Source organism: Sinohyriopsis cumingii, chromosome 6, assembly GCF_028554795.1.
Source record: "Sinohyriopsis cumingii isolate HCF-2022 chromosome 6, ASM2855479v2, whole genome shotgun sequence".
In the NCBI taxonomy this organism is placed as follows: Eukaryota; Metazoa; Mollusca; class Bivalvia; order Unionida; family Unionidae; genus Sinohyriopsis; species Sinohyriopsis cumingii.
Window position 1 is genome coordinate 104,299,047 of NC_142966.1, and position 19,373 is coordinate 104,318,419.

Genomic DNA, 19,373 nt, shown 5'->3' on the forward strand with positions numbered 1-19,373 from the left:
ACTATTATAGCGAGAAACCAGAATAAATCAGGACGAGACGACGACTTAGCCCAATTGCATGCCAAAGATTTTGTTGACGACCCATGAGTGGGTTTGAACCAACACCATTAACGTTTGCCACAAGACCAGGTGGGTCCAGATCCACCAAAACGAATGTCGTTCTGTAACTCTTGATGATTATTTTCACGATTTAGAGACGCAAAAGGTGGCTTCCAGAAATTTAGAACCACGGCTTCCACGAATACGGCGAAATTTAAAGAGATCTAGTCTGAAGTACCTCCCGTTAAAGTGAAATGATTTATTAAAGATTGTTGGATTCCTTGTTAGAGTCATTTAAACGATAATACTAAACTAAAGAAGACGATCTCTATCTATCACGACAGTTTGATGTCTCCAGCAGCAGAATATACACCTTCTAAAGTCATCGACAAACTTCAACACGCCCAGCAATCTAACATTGAGTTTCATTTGACCGGTGAAAAAGCCACTCTTCACATGTCCCATGTTTCACCTCTTAAATGTAGCGCAGAAAAGTGTTATTGGTGGAACTCACAAGACCCGATGTGCTCTAGCTGTGCTGACTTCGTGAGCCTAACGTATGCCAAGAAAGAAAAATATGAAACCACAAAATGGAAAAGATCATGGGTTATCATGCGAAAATCGGAGTCAAGTAATAACAGAAGCAGAGCTCCTTTTACAGAAGGCAAATATTTCCAAAGAGATATTGTGTGGCATTCCTGAAATGCAGAGACTTCAAGTCATCTTGACACATCGCTATGCGTTCAAAGTATACCCTCAAGTTGTTTATGGAGCTCTCTTGTTTCGACGACCCGATATACCAGACGGAAAATACATTCAAGTTTTCATACCATTACTGATATCACATGATTTCTCAGATACCAATATTATTATGAGATATATGGTCAAGGATTTACCGATCAAGAATAACACATTCATTGCAGATAAAGATAATATGGATAATTAGCGTCCATACCATGCATTCCCGAAGTAAACGAATTCGTCGCTCTTCTTGAAAGCGAACCTTTGCAGTCTTTCTTGTTACGAACAACATCACATTAAACAAGTTCAAGAAATGAAAAACGCCTACAAATTACTTAGAGTTTGCTCTATTTGTGGACATCTTATTCAAACAATAACTCAAAGGTACAAATTTGTCCAGGAAAGAAAAGATACATAGCATTTTTTGACCATTTCGTGGACTTTGAGCATGAATGTTGCCTTACAAAACATGAGAACAAGCTAAGACTTCAAGGAAGACCATGACATGAACTAAATGAACCACGTAGATTGTATCTTTTATTTTACGTTGAATGAACAAGAGACTGGCATTCAAATCCATAAATTTGGCCTAGCTTATCGTGCTTGTGAGGAGTTTATACAAAAGCTATATTGTATCAGTCCCAATTATACTTAGATTCTAGGAATACGTGACAAAACCTTTTACGGCTCTTGTACATATCCCGATTTCGTGAAATTGAATTTAGACCCACCCACCCCCGAAAGCTATGCTGTGCACTGGGTCCAGATTGATGCCGTACTCTGCGACGTCTGCGATGCATCACGACCTTACCGCTCTACTAGAGAAAGCAACGCAGTATGACCTGCTTTACTGGTAAAAGTGATGATGTGTGTGTACCTATTTACGGATCCAATCCGTCCACTCGTAAACCACACTAGATACCATTAGCTCATCGAGGTGTACATATTAAAGAAGATTAAAAGTTTTCTGAATCCTTGCCTGGCTATTGTGACTTTAAAATTCGACCTAAGAGGCCAACCAATGGCCCTAAGCCCTCAACAGTGTCAAATTGTCAGCTAGAATCATATTTGTCTGCTCGGGACGAGGAGACAAAGGTACAGTGTTTCTGTTCTAGTGTGGAGATCCACGAAAGGGAGTATAAAAATCCAAAAGGATAAAAGAAGAAGATACACGAAACGTATTTCAAACTGCATCTGCTCCGATATATAGTAGGATTGAGGGTTCCTTGTTGACACCCTCGCATACTCCCGAAAGAGAAGAAATTAAAACTTGTGTCAAAAAGATGATGTCGACCCCTTTGTCAGCAGAAGATAAAACGAACAAAGAATAAAAAAGATAAAGAGAAAGGACACCACCCCACAACTGCCTCCTGCTATTGGTGATAGTTCCATCTAATCAAATACAACGCAAATCTAAGAGCGGTATTGAACAGCGGGCGGGGGGGGGGGGGTAATGAGGAGCAACAAAAAGTACAGCTAAATCCATCATGGACACATTTTTAGCAAGCGTTTGCTACAATCTTGCACATGCTTTTTGTTACAGAGAAGTTTAAAACATATATCGTGTTGCAAAAACCAAACTTAAAAGTGGACGTTTACCAGACGTGATACAATGGTTACAAGACCAATCGCCGTACCCGTTACACAAACCCTTTTAGGATGAAAATCTTCCAAAAGTCAAATCAAAGTATCTTGCATATATCATTAATGGCAAGCAGATTTAGTTTATGTCTCTCATTTGGCAGCATACACTCAATGATAAAATATTTATTTTGTGTCATCGACGTGTTTTCAAAATTAGGGTACTTCATTTAACTTCTAAAACAAGTTCAGAGATAGTGCATACTTAACAACTAGTCTTTATACAAAGCAGTCGTTGCCGTCTATGACGGCAAACGGTAGAAGCACCAAATTTCTAAACAATATCATTCCAAAAGAAATGGAATCATGACACATTTTTCACCACTGAAAATCCTGTAACGGAAGCAAGAATCGTACAACGCTTTCAATTTTTTTTAAAGAATGTATGTTGAAATATTTTTACACATCAACACACTTTAAAATACATCCACGTGCTAAAACGCCTCGTTAAAACTTAGTCTAATGCATCATCGTAGAATCGTATGTGAACCCCAAATAGTGACTCCCCAAACCAAACCGATAGTGTTTATCAACTGCTTGGAAATCACTGACCACCCAAAGATGGAGATGTTGTTACAGACTAAAGATCGGGGTTGCATTAGAAAAAAAAAAAAAAACGCACGTTTGACAAAGTTTAGTTACCTAACTGGACAACCCAATAGATTCTTGTTACTGCAGAAGTATATGGAAGTTAGTCTCCTGACTATAAATTGGAAGACAGGAACGAATAAGTGTTAACAGGAACATTTTACTTGCCTGAGCTGCATTCTCGATCGAAGAACACGTAAAGTAGGTAAACGCCGACTTGTAGAAGTGAAATTGGTTGGAAAGGATATCCATCGATGTGTGTTTCTTCGATTGCAGCTTCATAAGTCATCGACTATAAAAAGTACGTAAACATCATGATGTGACATACAGCCGCTACCTCTCCTTCTCAGAGTTCCTGTCCTCAAGAACTTTGAAAACCACCTCTGTTTATACGGTATGGGAAATGTGTTCATAAACCTCAGATTGCCTGTTTCTAACAAATCTTTGTGGCGTGTTCTATCATCGAAGCAGCAATTGCCAATTTAAGTTTGCCAGAATGACAATTGCGGACATTTTTATTTGGCAGTCTTATTGGTTATCCTCTTTCCTGTCCTTCCTTTAAACATATTACGGGCAGTAACAAGGAGAACTGTAGCATTGTGGCCAACGCATGTCATTGTTTTTTTCCAGCCACAACAGCACAGCAGCAGCAATCCTCTTTTAGAACATTTGAGAAAAAAATCATTCGCCTTTCACAACGAGTGGCATCTTCGAAACCATAACCATCAACGAATAACCAACTATATTTAACTTTACCGAGGGACAGTTCTGGGGATGTGTTACCCAACAATAGCTTTTGTTGTTTAGGGGACAAATTACTTCCGGCCATAAAAGTGGATCACTAAGCTCGTTAGGAAGTTTTGGTAGAAATCATTCATCGAACTCAAACCCTGAATAACAAAGAAGGTTAAAAAAAAAATTTTATAGTCGATATTCTGAACGAAAAAGTTTCAAGAAAAGTTATTCTCGAAATGAAATATCACGGTGAAATTACAATTTCGAAAACGATTCTGGATTGAATGTAAAAACAGACTATCTTGTGTAGCAATGAGTCTCTCGACAAACAAGGACATGGTATAATAGATTTGTTAAAGTCAAATTTTCTTACGAAAGATGTTGCCTTGAAGCAAAGGGGAAAAATTACTTCAAACCGTTGACGAATAAAGACCGAAAGAAGCCTTCATGAGAGCAGGAAAATGGTGTTGCTTGAAACTGGGAAAGACTTTTTGCATCGCTAAGATACCTATGTAAATTCGCTTCACATTTCTGGCCAAAGCGTAACTTCTTCTATCCACATCAAGAACAGATACGTAGAAACTCCTTCTTATCGCATAAATAGTTTGGTTGCATTTTTGTTGAGTTATTAAAGCTTCTCACTATTATTAAACATGTTGCTTTTTAGTAAGAATTAATGATGTCTTGTGTTATATTGATTGAAAAACAAAATTGTACGGACATCATCTTTCACATTTCTTTTTACTGATCATGGTCATGTTTCTTTTACGATCGCATACCGAATCGGAGGGATGTTTTCTTTCATGTCCGTGCTTTCTTCCATAATAAGCAGGGCGTTCAACAGTCTGGTCGCCCATCATTTATTCCTCCGCCGCTAAAATTAGCAGAATGGTAAAATTCGTCGAAGCCCTGGTGCCCTTCCACAAGGTCAGACACCATTGCATCCAGAAGAACACGGATAGAAAGGCTCCCATTTTTCTCAATAACTGATCATGATATCTTGGAAATTATGATACTAGTGGAAATTATCGATAATAGAAAAGATTGGAAGAAGAAGAAAACATACTGAAGGGGGTGAATAAAAGGTACTGAAACTTTCTAAGACGCATGCAACAACAACAACATCATCAGCACGAAAGGGACGTGGAGTACAAAATGGGGAAGGTCTCTTTGTTAAAGTGAACCCATAACGAGACCTGGCAGTCCTGCCAAGCGCTAAAAATCACCATAAACAAAACCTTCATCTCTAATTATTTTGCCAAGTATATTATGACTCATGTTTTGTGCTTGTATATTCGTGTTTGTTTTTGTATTCGTCTTTCCCAATAATATTTTAAAACCCTGTTCCTTATAAAATATGTGTTTTATGAGTGCAGTGTGTGCTTGTGTAGGTTTAGAGCTTATCTGTAGACACTTTCTTACACTTGTATTTTGTGTGAGGGATGGTTTCCTTCACATCTATGCTTCAGGTATATAAAGCGAACCGCTTACCAGTCGTGTCATTCATCGTCTACAGTACGCAGAAAAGACCGAGTGGCCGAGTGGTCTAAAGCGCTCTCCGTTACGGATCACTGCCATCTCACCTCTGTCTGCGGCGGTTCAAGTCTAGGATTCAGCCAATGTGGGTATGTGGTTCTTCCGCCACCATTAATACTGGCCGCCATGTATAGCCTATCGTGTGCTGAAAAATGGCGTTAAGCCCCAAAACAACAACAACAACAACGCAGAAAAGAAAATATAATGACAGACCAGTACTGTAAAGTGGGCACGCTAGTGGAGGTCATCAGGATGATAGAACGTGAACTACATTTTTTGTATAATGTATAGGAATTTGAGTGCTACCGCAACACCAAACACCTGAAGAGGGAAATCATCTTTCTGAGAATCGGTAAAAAAAAAAATTATCAGAGAGTGATGCATGAGGAAGGGTAGAAAATGAAGAAGACGTGAGTGGCGGAGACTTTAATCAAGGAACAGGAAAGAAAGGTAGTTTCAGAAGAAGGAGCACCCTCCCCTTGATGTCAACTGGATGAAGATCCTGGAATGTTCCGTTAATTAGCAACCGGATTCGATGCAGGAAGAAAGAGAAGACTGACAAGGAGACCAACAACCTAGTTTTAGGCTCGTGGTCTCCACAGAAACCTCATGGACAAAAAGATGTGCGGTATGTGTTAATGACCGGGGATGTGCAGTGATCGCTAACGGAGCCTTGTGATAGAATACCCCAACGACCCTTTTCAGGGCCTTCCCAATCACTAGAAAGAAATTACTAAACATATTTGTCAAAAGAAAGTGTTTTATGTTTTGTGCATGTATATGTTTGTGGTTGACAACAAAAACTTAAAATCCTTTTTTCCTTTCTCTTTTGTGCGTTTGCATGTAAGGGTTTAATAGTGTGCCAATAAACACTTCCTTAACCTTACTGTGCATGATAGTATGTGTGTATGTTTGTGTGAAAATATGTGTCTATTCCATCACATAATTTTACATCCAACTTCACCCTCTTGTCTGAATGTTTGTGTGTATGTGTGAATGTGCTTGTATCAACACTTCCTATACTGTAAATTGGATTATATTGATTTTGTTTGGATAATAATTAAAAAGCGGTTGTTGTATTACAGAGAGTGTGTTTGAATCGTATAGGTGGTGTGTTGGATTGTAAAGGTTAATGCTTTGCTGTAGATACACGTTTTAACATTTAATTTTCCCTTGTCCCTATACACTGCTGACTCTTACCTCCCCTTGTCCGATTAAACATATTTGTCCCTTTAATGTGATTTCCATGTTAAACCTATTGATCCATTTCACATATGATTTATCCTTACCCACCCCCACCCCGATGGACAAATTTAACATAGTATTTCTCCATACCGTCATACCAATATTAACCTATCGCTTATTGTTAATTGCCCGTTTTCCTCCAAATACCACATACAACTTCTTACGTGGTTGACATAGAGTAATGTGATTGGTGATTCTTTTATTTTATATTCTACAAACAGAAAAGTGACAGGTGCAGAAAAGAATCGAGGAGTTGGGACGAATTCCAGTTTCCAGGCAATATAACACACTTCTCATAGAAAAGCAGAAACGCGTGGCCAATTTAAGCAAAACGAATTACCATCTTCTAAAAAAAAGAGCCATGGTGGAATAAAAATAATGGATCCGCCCTGAAGATTATTTGGTATTTTACACCTTTAGCTAATGGCGATTCTCTTTATACTTTGATCTATGCAGCATTACGGCAGAAAAAATATATTTGGAATGTAGCTTAGGTGTAAATCAAGCATTTAGCAGCATTAAATATTTTCAGAGTGATGGTGTATGTTATAATGTTCTCAGTTTTGCTGAACATTCCTTTTTGATATGATGAAACAAAACAACATTCGTACCAAATTAAGTTATTTGTAATTTTCACATTTTAATAAGAAACACATTCATATTAAAATGTAACATAGTGCTTTTGTAATGAATTAAATTTGTTCAGAAAAAAATGTCTTAACCGTTTACTTTTCGAACGTTTTGCGATACTTTTTTTCTATAGAATATACAAAGAAAATATCATTTCGAAAAATATATTTATTTAAAGTTTCATTACTAGAAGAAACATAAATCAAACATTGTTGAATGTTAGCAAAGTATTCGGTACATCATACAATGTTTTAATTGTGACGATCTCCGAAAGGCATACAACTATATCGATATACACGTAGCTTATATTCGAATTATTTATAGAAATTTGTTATGAACAGTCTATGATCTGCGACGAATTATATAGTTACGTACTGTAGGCCTACTGTAGTAATCAGTTTAAACAACGCTGTTTGAACATCGGTCTGTAAAATCCATTCAAAAAATATTACCCCATCCACTCTATGTAAATTTGCAATTAGAGTGTTTTCATAGAGAATTATAACAAATTCATTGATTCTGTTTCAAAATCCTGTTTTTAAACTTACAGCTTATGTATGATCAACTAATAGCTCATTTCTCCTATTAAAATGAAATAGCAATAATTAAATAAATACACCAACACGGTTGTTCCTGGTACTGTACCTGACAATTTATATCAATACTGGTAATAAATAAGTCTGCAGAAAACCCTTAGTAATTTTTAGCCAAAAACGCTTCACTATTAGCTGTAAATGCCGGATTTTGCATCTTTATACAAAAAAATTGGCGAGGGGCATGCCCCCAGACCATCCTAGCAGCCTATGGCGCTCCCCACAGTTTGGCCACTTCAAACTGGTTTTGGGTCTATTCAATTTTTCCTTTTGAAAACCCTGCGAATATGTGACTTAGCTCAAGGCATAATAGTAAATCTAGGCGTTCGGTTATCTCCCTTGAATTGTTCATGCATTTGCGTTTTGTCTTTACTGGCTTGCTGTTGTTTTCAAACTCGGCTCTCAGATTACGAATTCTACATATAGAATCAATACTTTAGAGGCATATGACTATTTCGAATTCTATGGCACATTTTTCTCTGAAGATTCTATTCTCGGTGAATATCAGGCAAAACCAAATATAGATAACTGGAATGGTCAGGTTAATGTAACAATTCCTGAGTGTATCATTTCCAAGGACAAGACTCGATAACGATTTTAAACGAAAGGTATGCTCACGACGACGTATCCGTGGTAAGTAAACAAAAGTAAAGTAATCCAACTATCAAAATAGATCAAATTCAAATAATAGAGTTGGTCTCGTTTTGTGTATTATTCATAAATATTCCAAATGGTATTGACAGAATAATGAAAGTATAAGGTCTGGCTGGTGGTTATGTGTGGAGTATTGACTTTACTTTCACTATTGGATTTAGACTAAGATCGCGGGTTTGAACCCCGGCCAGCTGTTTCGCTTGGCGCTCAGCATTGAGAGGTTAATGTCAGGACAAGTCGACCTGGTGTCAGGATAATGTGACTGGGTGGGGCATGATGTTACATGTCTGCGGTATGATGCCCCACTGCTAGACATCAATATAAACTGCCAAACTGCAGACATCGCAGCGACATGACAAAAATTATTAAAACTACATTCAAAATATCACACACACACACACACACACACACACACACACACTATTGGCTTTGTATATATAACTCTTATTTAACTAGATTATTTCGACGATTTCACGAGGCCCCGAATGGTCTAAAGCACTCACCGTTCCGGATCACTGCCATCTCAACTCTGTCTGCGTGCATTTGAATCTCAGGCTCGGCTAACGTGCGTACGTGAGAAAGCTTGCCAGTAGCTTCTCGTGGGTCGACGGTTCTTCCCGGGGTTTGCATGGTTCTTCACGCACCAGTTATACCGGACGCCATGTATAGCCTATCTTGTGCTGAAAATGGCGATAAACCCTACAACTACAACAACAATTTCAAAGTTTCCCCATAATCAGGCCCGGCCCTAGGGCAAGGCGAACGAGGCAACCGCCTTGGACCGCGCTCTTTTGCTTGGGGTTCCGCTCATCGCTTGCTGCCTTGGGCCCCGCATATCCTAGGGCCGTTTCCGCCCATAATCCTGTCATGGGGGTGAATTAAACATGAACTGACATGACACTTCAACTATACAAATGTTGTCTATCAGTATATTGTTAAATGATACAATCACGTTTACGTAATCCTTTTCAAACCGTTTGTGACTTCTTGAAGCCGAGATGGCAATTATGCTTCCAGTATTCACGCCTGCGCACCCCACCCCATCCCCGCCGTCTCTTTCTTTGATGCGCGTGCGGCAGATGCTATATCAATAGGATATAGCAGGGGTGCACAGATTGCATTTTCTACGACAACTCGAGGACCGAAAACACTAATTTCTTTAATATAATTACTGTTCACGGGCCAGATTTCTGGGTTGTTTTAATTAGCCCTGAGGGCCAGCCAGAACACAGTCGTAGGCCGGATCTGGCCTGCGGGCCACGGGTTGTGCACCCCTGGGATATAGGTTTAGAATCATACATTCGGATGAACTAGGGTCACTTATCATAGTGTGTACTTGAGACGGCAAATTTTATACTCCCATTGGGTACAGCAGCGGCATCATGATTTGTAATATCCGTTCGTCCGTCCATCCTTTCGTGCCTCTCCGTGCATAGTAATAATAATAATAATAATAATAACAATAAACTATCTTTAACGAGGATAACACATTTGGTCATGGCTGACCCATCTGCCATGTGGTCCTCAGTTTTTGTAAAAAAAAAATAAAAAATATAAGATCATGCACATAACCATGTATCGTCGCACACTCATTCGTACATATTCGTACATGTATCGTAGCACACTCATTCGTACGTATATGTATGTCAGTTCCATAAAGCTTATTAGCACGAATGTGTAAAAGGCAATACAAGTATTCCACTGTTGGCGTAATTATATTCGATATGTAGACAACCTTATTTTACTTGCCCAGGCAATTACGACATCATTTGTAATAATTTATACAACTTAAGCCAACGTCCAAAATGAAGAAACAAAAATACATGATATATAATAAATATGAATAAACGTGGAGTTTTGTGGATACTTTAAACAACTAACAAATGATTCACAATAAATGCGTTAAAGACGATGACGTCTCCCATCAATCAATCAATGAATTTATTTCAATATCAATTTGCACATGCTGTAAACTCTCTAATTTGTACTTCTGTTATATTTCTTTTTTTGCAAAATGGATACGTTTGGTGCGCTATTGTGATTGTTTGACTTTAATACGTACTTCTTTCCTAATAATATAGTTCGATTTCTAATATCGATTCATTCTTGCATAGATTATGTATACCTAATATTATATATATGTATGTACAATTAAAATGTAGAGGGTACGAAGAATGAAGCATGATTGATCTATGTGCTCGATTCGTCTCGGCACCATATAACCTTCATGTATTGATGTGATGTAAACAAACACGAATCCATATACCACTCCACCCCACCCCCACCGGTCTTTATCTCTCAGGTTTAAAACACTTAACTATCAATACATGTAGTCTTTACTGACGTATGTTTTATCTCTGAGAACGATTGTTCGGATGGTTAGTTTGTTTTGACGGTAGGTAGTTGGGTAAACAGGAAGTTAGAAACGTAGAGGTACGTAGTTGAGTAAGGGGGTGGGGGTGGGCTTAGACTGCATGCATTCACATTTTACATACATAATCATGGGCGACCGCACTTAAGGGCAAGGGGGTGGACGGGACAAGCCACCTTCCCCCCGCCCCAGATTTCACCTCTAAACATGTTTTAGCTTATATCCGTAAAACCTATTAGTTGACCACTACCTTTTTACCCCTGCCTGAAAACAATTCTCCGGGCGCACCTGTACATTACAGGCAGGACGCACTGCTGCGTACGTGTGTGCGCACCTGTTTTGGAGGCCCTAATATGTCAGGAAATTTAAAATAGGGAGGTTTGTTTTAGCAAAGTTTTATTATTTATTTATTTATTTATTATTTATAACAAAGATTTAGTTTGAATGGGTACATACTTTTCAGATGGAATAACAGGCACAGGTTTTACAAGAACAACACACCTCGGGGCTTTCACTCGTCACACAGGAAATATGGCCAGCGCTTCTGGTGGGAATAGTGTTTTAGTGGAAGGCATTGAAGTGTCTGTGCTGTTTGGAGATCTGGCGAAGCAAAGGGTCTTCTCTCTCTCTCTCTCTCTCACACACACACATAGCCTTACCTTTTCATCGTAGAAATGATTTCACTTATTTCAAAACTTTGAAAATAATATCAGTGGATTTGATAAATACATTAAACAGTTTAATTCAACGCTCCTGTAGAAAACAAAAAATCATTTTAAATGAATGTTATATTTTAACATTTGATTAATTCAAGAGTAATGTATCTACTGGATTCTTAAATAGTGACGAAAAGCTGTAGTATTCCTTATTTGTAATGAAATACATTATAGAAAGAGGGTTTTAAAAAAACAAAACAATGTGGGAACGCATTTATATTCTGTTTACATAAGAACTTTAACATAATTTACAAGAGTAAGTACTAACATCATGTCCCAATAAAACTTCAAACGTGAACGATTTTATGTCATAAATTAAGGTCACTGCAATATTCATCTGAGATGAATCAAATTCGGGTGGCTGGTATCCATATATAAGAGCTGGAGTGAGAATGACCCAGTATAAAATTACTTCGTTACAATGTGGTAGTGCGAATATATTGAAAAAGGAAATGCTAATAATCTATATATATATATATATATATATATATATATATATATATATATATATATATATATATATATATATATATATATATATATATATATATATATGTATATACCAAACTAAGAGGAGGTTGAAAGAGCGTGTATGATATGTATTTATTTGCGATGTTACATAAGTAGTCGTCTGTGTGAACACCTGAATAGTACCAGTTTGGATTCGAGATACAACAATAGGGAGTGAAAATTTGTTTTCAAAGCCTGATAAACTATGCACGATTAAATCGGTATGTCTTTTATTATTTGATGGAAATAATAATAATAATAATAATAATAATAATAATATCAATAATAATAACAATAATACCAGTCATAACTGAATTCATTTGTGTAATCCAATTTAAATTTCATGTTTTCTTTCCCTTGGATCTGACACTTGGTAAAGTTGCGTTCTTTAACGGTGTTCATCCTCCACTGATTATTTTTTTCCAGACGAGTGTTGTAATCTGCAACACAGTGGACACTCTAGTGTTAAAAGATGGCCGGGTATCCGCAGCACTTCTTGACGCTGGGGGCAAATCCCTGCAAGAGGAATGCAATAAGAAATACCCAAAAGGATTACATCCTGGCGAAATAGCAGAGGTTAATCATGGAAAGCTTCATTGTTTGACTGTGTATTTTATCAGTATTCCAAAGGCAAGAAAAGGAGATGTTTCACGTCAGGAAGAGGTACGTGTAAACAGTCAAGATTGGCTGACATTATTATTATATTTTGGTGGGTGGGGGTGGGTGGGTGTCAATATCCCGAAGAAGTTTCGGCGCAAATTCACATAATACGTAAGGCTTCTATGTGTCTTTTGCTCAGCTTCTTTGTAAATAAAGGTGCTGCCTGAGGTAACCGTTTTGTATGCATTAAATTAGACACGCTTTATTTCTCCTCCAATCTACAAACAATGTTTATCATGACGACCTCTAACGGACCTCTATCAGTTATGCATTAAATCTGTGATATTTAGTTCACATTAAAAGATGTTCTTAGGTTAATTTGAATATTTTATTGTTAAATCCACTCTAACAAAGTTTACGGCTAACATTATACGGGATATTGTATGTTAGAGGAAATCGCTTGTCCTATAGTGTCTTTCTGAACCTCTTGTACCTATTTGTGTGAGTTTCTATATTTTCCATATTTACAGTAATCAAGGAACTCACCCAGACTTTATTCTGCCAGATGGAATATGCAATTTCATGACCGACATTTTGGTTCCCTTTTTTTCACTGAAATTTTGTTCATTAGCATTGCATTGTGAAACAGAGAGCCACTGAAGAAGTCGCATGGTACACTCACGCCATATAGAAACATACCAGAGTGATCGGTTCGTTACATTGTGTTTCTGCTTTAAACAGTAATCATCCCAGTATCATACAAGTTTTTTTTTTTTTTGCCATGACATTACCAAAAGCACCAACTACCACAGTAAATGTCATATAGGTCATGTAGGCTTTCAACACCGACTAATAGGTGCCGTTTTTTATAATTTGATTCGACATACCTTTAAATGTCAGTTATTCACTTTATTTTGATCTTCATTCATCCATATTCCTTTAGAATTCATTGTTACGCCCAAAGTACATAACGGAAAAATCAATTTAAAGTACGTGGGCAATTTTGGAAGAGATCAACCTATAGTTGTGATCCAGAACAATCCGGATTGAATGTCACGCATTGTGATGTCACATTCAAAGCTACTCATGTTGAAAAACACATTCGTACTTCACCATATTATGACGATTATGCATGATTTGCCCTTTTCTTAACCCAGCTTAGTACCGGGTAACCTTTGTAAATGTACATAGCGATTGATAATTTCCTTCTGGAAGTTTCTTGATGACATTTAAGGTCCAGAGCTTTCATTAATCAGAACGTAATACAATTTTGGTTAAACAAAATTACTATTAAATTTTAAAAAAAACAATTTTTATATTTAATTTGAAATGAGCAATGCTTATCAGTGGCGGTTTTAGGGCTGTGAGAAATGTGGACAATGGGTCCCCAAACTCTAATTTCTATATCACTGAAGAAATTCTGTGAAACATCCATAGACAAATACAGGTTTGTTTTCAAAATCTATTTTTTAATAGACTGCTTTAACTATAATCTGTTTTAAACAAAATCCAAATTTTTCGGGCCATCAAGCTTGCGTGCCCGGTGTTATCGCACTTTTCTCACCTTGGGAAGGCTACTACTTTTAATATCGTATTTATGGTTGATTTTCTTTATGAAATAATATGCGTTATTTGTAATATTATTCATATGTAGGTAATTCGAAACATTACCAAAAAATGCTTGGAGAAAGCTAGCAATGATGGCAGGAAGACCGTCACTTTTCCCGCACTTGGAACCGGAAACGCTTGCTACCAAGATGATCTTGTTGCTAGAACGCTGTTTAAAACTATAGAAGATTTCAGCCGAAAAAATCCCTCATCCAGTGTGAAGAGTGTCGAGATTGTAGTTCATCCAAGCAATATAGAAACATTTAAGGTATTTTATATGGTGCTGAATGCAAGTATATGACAAAAATGCATATAGGAATAACGCTATGGGGTTGTAAGATGATACTATCAGAATCTGCCAACCAGGGCTGAACTTGATGATCACTGAACGGGTTGGAGTTGGGGATATGAGAACAAAGCGACATAACCAAAAGATGTACTTAATAGAACCAGACGATGGAGTGGAGAGGATATTTTAAAGGAATGCATGGTGACATAAATAAAATATACGCTCATTTAGGCTTAACATTTATGTGATTCGAGACTTAATTATGGGAGTGATTTTTAGAGAGGGATAACTAAATTATGTGTTCACTCCTCACCCAGATAACCAAAAGCTTAATTAATACAAGAATGTTTGGTAAAATATCATATGAAAGGGAGTACAATCTTTAGTGGTAAATATTTAAATAGGATACTTTTTTTTATAGAAGCTTATTCATTATTCATTATTCCGGCCATATATAATGCTTCTTATAAAAATGACAAGGAAAGTTTGGGATTTATGATGATGTTAAAACTTGAAGTGGCAGTGTTACTTATTGTGATTTTACTTTCTTAAACTTAGACAAGTTTTACGTCGTCAGTAAATGAGATATCGGATCAAACAAGCGACCACCATCGCCTTGACGTGTTATTTCAATAATATGACTTCCTGCAGGATTGACCGAGAAGTTACAAAGTTCGATGCATTCGCAGCTATTTTGTTTCTCAAATAGCCAAGATGGTCCGCGTGGCAGATATAGGCATAGTAAACCCCAAACATCCCCTTATCAGTAAATCCCAAACCTTCCCTTATTAATAAACCCCAAACATCCCCTTAATAGTAAACCCCAAACAACCCCTTATTAATAAACCACAAACATCCCTTATTAGCAAACCCCAAACATCCACTTATTAGCAAATCTCAAACATCCCCTTAGGGGCCGTCCATTTAGTACGTGCGCATGGAGGGGGAGGAGGGTAACCCAAATGCATACGCATTTACGTACGCATAGGAAACGTGGGGTAGGTGGGTGAAATCTCGATAATAATTTGTCTAATACGTAACCTGTTCGACTGGGTTCAGCGTTTGAATTTTAACGGACACCAGACAAACTGTTTAAAGTTACGCAGCTTATTTATTTGATGAAGCCAGACATTCAACGTCGGTGACTATCTGTTTTATTAAACACGTTAATATTATTAATCCTTTATGGTTTCTGCGTGGATTAAATATAGGCCGTTCTATAGATTTGGGGGTGGGGTGGGCGTTAAGTGTACGTACGCAGGTGGAGGTGTCGGTAAAAAAGTACGCATGTGTACAGGGAGGGGGAGGAGTCAAGCTTTGCCAGATTTTTGCGTACGTACTAAATGGATGGCCCCTTTCTAGTATTCCCCAAACATCCTCTTTAATACAATACTTGCAATATTAATGAGGAGTATTTGTTTATTTCACAGACGTTTGTGTCTGAAGCAAAATCAAGGGCAGGTGGACACGGTAGGTTAATATCTACCACGTAAGTGATCATTGATAAATCATCGAGATTTCTAACAAATGATACAGTATGGAAATGACTTATAGTTCAAGTTATTATAAATTACCGAATCAAAGTGCATATGAACATCGACATGGGTCTGAATAATTCACACATGTTTTATTATTGATGGATTTCGAAGTGTCTTCGAAAACTAAATTCTCTCCTTATTATTTTATCCATGTTGATCATTTTAAGGAGTTATTTAATGGAAGATTTGGTTTTTAAACAGTTGTAATAACAAGTAAGAGGTAAGTTTTTCCGACATTTGCACAGCTAAACTGTTCATCACCGAAATATGCCAATACTGCATCCAAGCTACGCGTGCATTGCCCTTTCTGAAGATATATATATATATATATATATATATATATATATATATATATATATATATATATATATATATATATATAGAGAGAGAGAGAGAGAGAGAGAGAGAGAGAGAGAGAGAGAGAATCTGAATGTGTACAGTGCTGGGCCAGTTACGGTATAAATCTGAATGTGTACAGTGCTGTGCAAGTTATGGCATAACTCTGAATGTGTACAGTGCTTGGCCAGATACGGCATCAATCTGAATGTGCACAGTGCTGGGCCAGTTACGGCATCAATCTCAATGTGTACAGTGCTGTGATAGTTACGCCAAAAATCTGAATGTGTACAGTGCATGGTCAGTTACAGCATAAATCTGAATGTGTACAGTGCTGTGCCAGTTATGGCATAACTGTGAATGTGTACAGTGCTGGGCCAGATACGGCATAAATCTGAATGTGTACAGTGCTGGGCCAGTTACGGCATCGATCTGAATGTGTACAGTGTTCTGGCAGTTACGCCATAAATCTGAATGTGTACAATGCTTGGCCAGTTACAGCATACATCTGAATGTGTACAGTGCTTGGCCAGTTACGGCATCAGTCTGAATGTGTACAGTGCTGGGCCAGTTACGCCATAAATCTGAATGTGTACAGTGGTTGGCTAGTTACAGCATAAATCTGAATGTGTACAGTGCAGGGTCAGTTACGGCATACATTCTCACCGGAAGAGAGAGAGCGAATTAGAAAGTTAGTAGCATTGTTCAAGAGCTGTCTTGAAGCTCTCCCCTAATTGCGCGCACACAACACTTTCACTAAGATGATTCCAGTCAAAAAATGTTTTTGCGGAGAACAAATTTCTAAATTGTTTTGTTCTGCATTGCTCAACACAATGCATCTTTTATTATTTGAGACTAATTTTTCTACATTGTTTATACTTTCAAAATTTGGAAAAGATTCGGCTTTAATCTGGCGTTTTTGTCGTAATGGTTTTAAAAATATATATTTGATGAGAGAGCCGGAACTAAGAGAGAGAGAGACAGACAGACAGACAAACAGATACAGAGAGAGAGAGAGATAGAGTGAGAGTTTTATAATCCTCTATGAACTATTTTTAACTGCGTGTTTACTCGATATAAACTCTTAATTCCGCACAATAATGTCATTATGTTTGTATCTGCCTAAAACGGTGTGGGAGAGGGTGAGGTATATTTTCAATAATGTTAAGGAGATACTATATACATAATATGCATTCATACAGGCAGACAGATTGATAGAGATGGATAGTGACAAGATACAAATCCTCATGTTCTTCTTTATTGTTTGCTAGGTCACAATGGTGGTGCTGCTGGTGATCAAAATAACAAAGTACCATTGATCATTGCAGTTCATCAAGGGAAACTTGAAGACTGGAAGGTGATGGACCGGTGTTGTTCGTGTTGGTTCTTTCTAATGCTAAATGAGAATTGTCGACATTATATCGTTTTCAAAAGTTGCCTAATGCTTAGCTTCTTAGATTAAACGATACTTAAACAAGAAAGTCAAGCATACTAAATCCATTCAGGATTTGGAAATAAGCACGTTGCGCCTGGAATATTTATGAACTTTATTAAAGTCAACTTGCCTTTAGTAAATTTGAGCTTGCCCCCCAAAATAATAGTCTAATATAAGAATAATACATTAAGATAAAAAGGGAATATTTTAAGGAAATTGCATTATATTTATTTTAACCTTTTTGCGTTTTATCTATATCTTTAAAATCATGCGCCAATAGTTAAACTTTTGAAAAACCTTTATACGTAAATAATATTGGTCAATATATTCATAGATGTGAAAGTGTTAGAATGCAGATACAGTTAAAAAAGCAAGTTGACTGTTATATAATTTGTTAATCCATGCATGAGACCTAGAAACTTTATTTTCGTTTTGTCTAAATAAGATAATAGACTCGTCTAATCAACTACATCAACAATAATGAAAGCTAGACCGTTTGTGATGTTCTATTTATATTCATAACTATGGGATTTGTAAACACTTTTTTTAATCAATTTACTTTTTTTTTAACCAGTTATGATCATGTAAGCTTGAAACCAACCACATTAATGAAAATGTCTGACAAGTCGACTTATATTTATCCATTCAATTGTTTGCCCATCAGCAGGTGTGAATATGTCTCCTATAATTAATAAGTAAACAAAATATCATAACACAGGTGAGTGTTACATTTTAAGTATATCGATCAGGTTTTGAACGGAATCTTCTAATTGGTATTGTTAGAGACAGGTGTCTTTTATTTCAAAAACACACCTGTCCAAGAAATATCACGAATTATAGTACTAGCAATTAATATATACTCACCTTAAAATCGATGACGTGCATCGAAGCAATATTTGACAAGCCGATTGTTATGGACCAGCAAACTTACAAATTGTCAGAGGCTAGGTTAGAACCTGAAAGTCTGCGAATCTCTGGATACGTACAAATATTGCGATATAATTATTACTGGTAACTTAAAATATAAACATTTATTCCTCCTAAAAACTTTTTTTAAATAGTAGATATTGGCATTGTCACATTCATGCGAGAAAATACAAGACTAATCTTCACACTGACTACAAGATGGCAGTGATATGCGATAAATGAGAGAAACTGTGGTCAGTTGAGTAATAGAAGAATGTAGTACATATAAATACTTTATAGAGATACTGATATATTTACTGTAGCATGATGACATGGTATAAACCGGCATAACATAATTCATTATCAATGGGAAATTTCCTCTCTCTCTCTCTCTCTCTCTCTCTTAACTTGCCCGCAGGCAAGTGTTTTAGAAACTTGAACTTACCCGAACCAAATTTGAACTTGTCCCGAGAGTGGGGCAAGTGGATTTGTGAATACCTGCTTAAATAAATTATCAGAATAGATTGTCCATAGGATGTATAAGGGATTGATTGGATGATAACAGTATGTGGCGCGTGGCAAGTAGATGTACCGCATATTTTTCTTTGCACAAAAAGTCGTTTAAATGTGTGAAAAGGTACAGCATGTACGCTAAATAGGTG

At 37.0% G+C, this 19,373-nt stretch overlaps 1 protein-coding gene across 4 annotated transcripts in view; it reads left to right on the top strand.

Annotated features, from left to right (window-relative positions):
- Positions 1–8,118: 8,118 nt before the first annotated feature.
- Positions 8,119–19,373, top strand: part of LOC149797616 (protein mono-ADP-ribosyltransferase PARP14-like) — a 34,743-nt gene continuing 23,488 nt past the window's right edge. Inside the window, exons 1-6 of one of the 4 annotated variants that reach the window (XM_089962498.1) lie at positions 8,119–8,381; positions 11,237–11,388; positions 12,426–12,662; positions 14,254–14,475; positions 15,927–15,966; positions 17,642–17,727. In XM_089962498.1, the coding sequence (XP_089818624.1) occupies positions 11,305–11,388; positions 12,426–12,662; positions 14,254–14,475; positions 15,927–15,966; positions 17,642–17,727 (669 nt within the window). In that variant the 5' untranslated portion in view covers positions 8,119–8,381; positions 11,237–11,304. The other 3 variants (XM_089962501.1, XM_089962497.1, XM_089962502.1) reach the window with 3 other exon arrangements.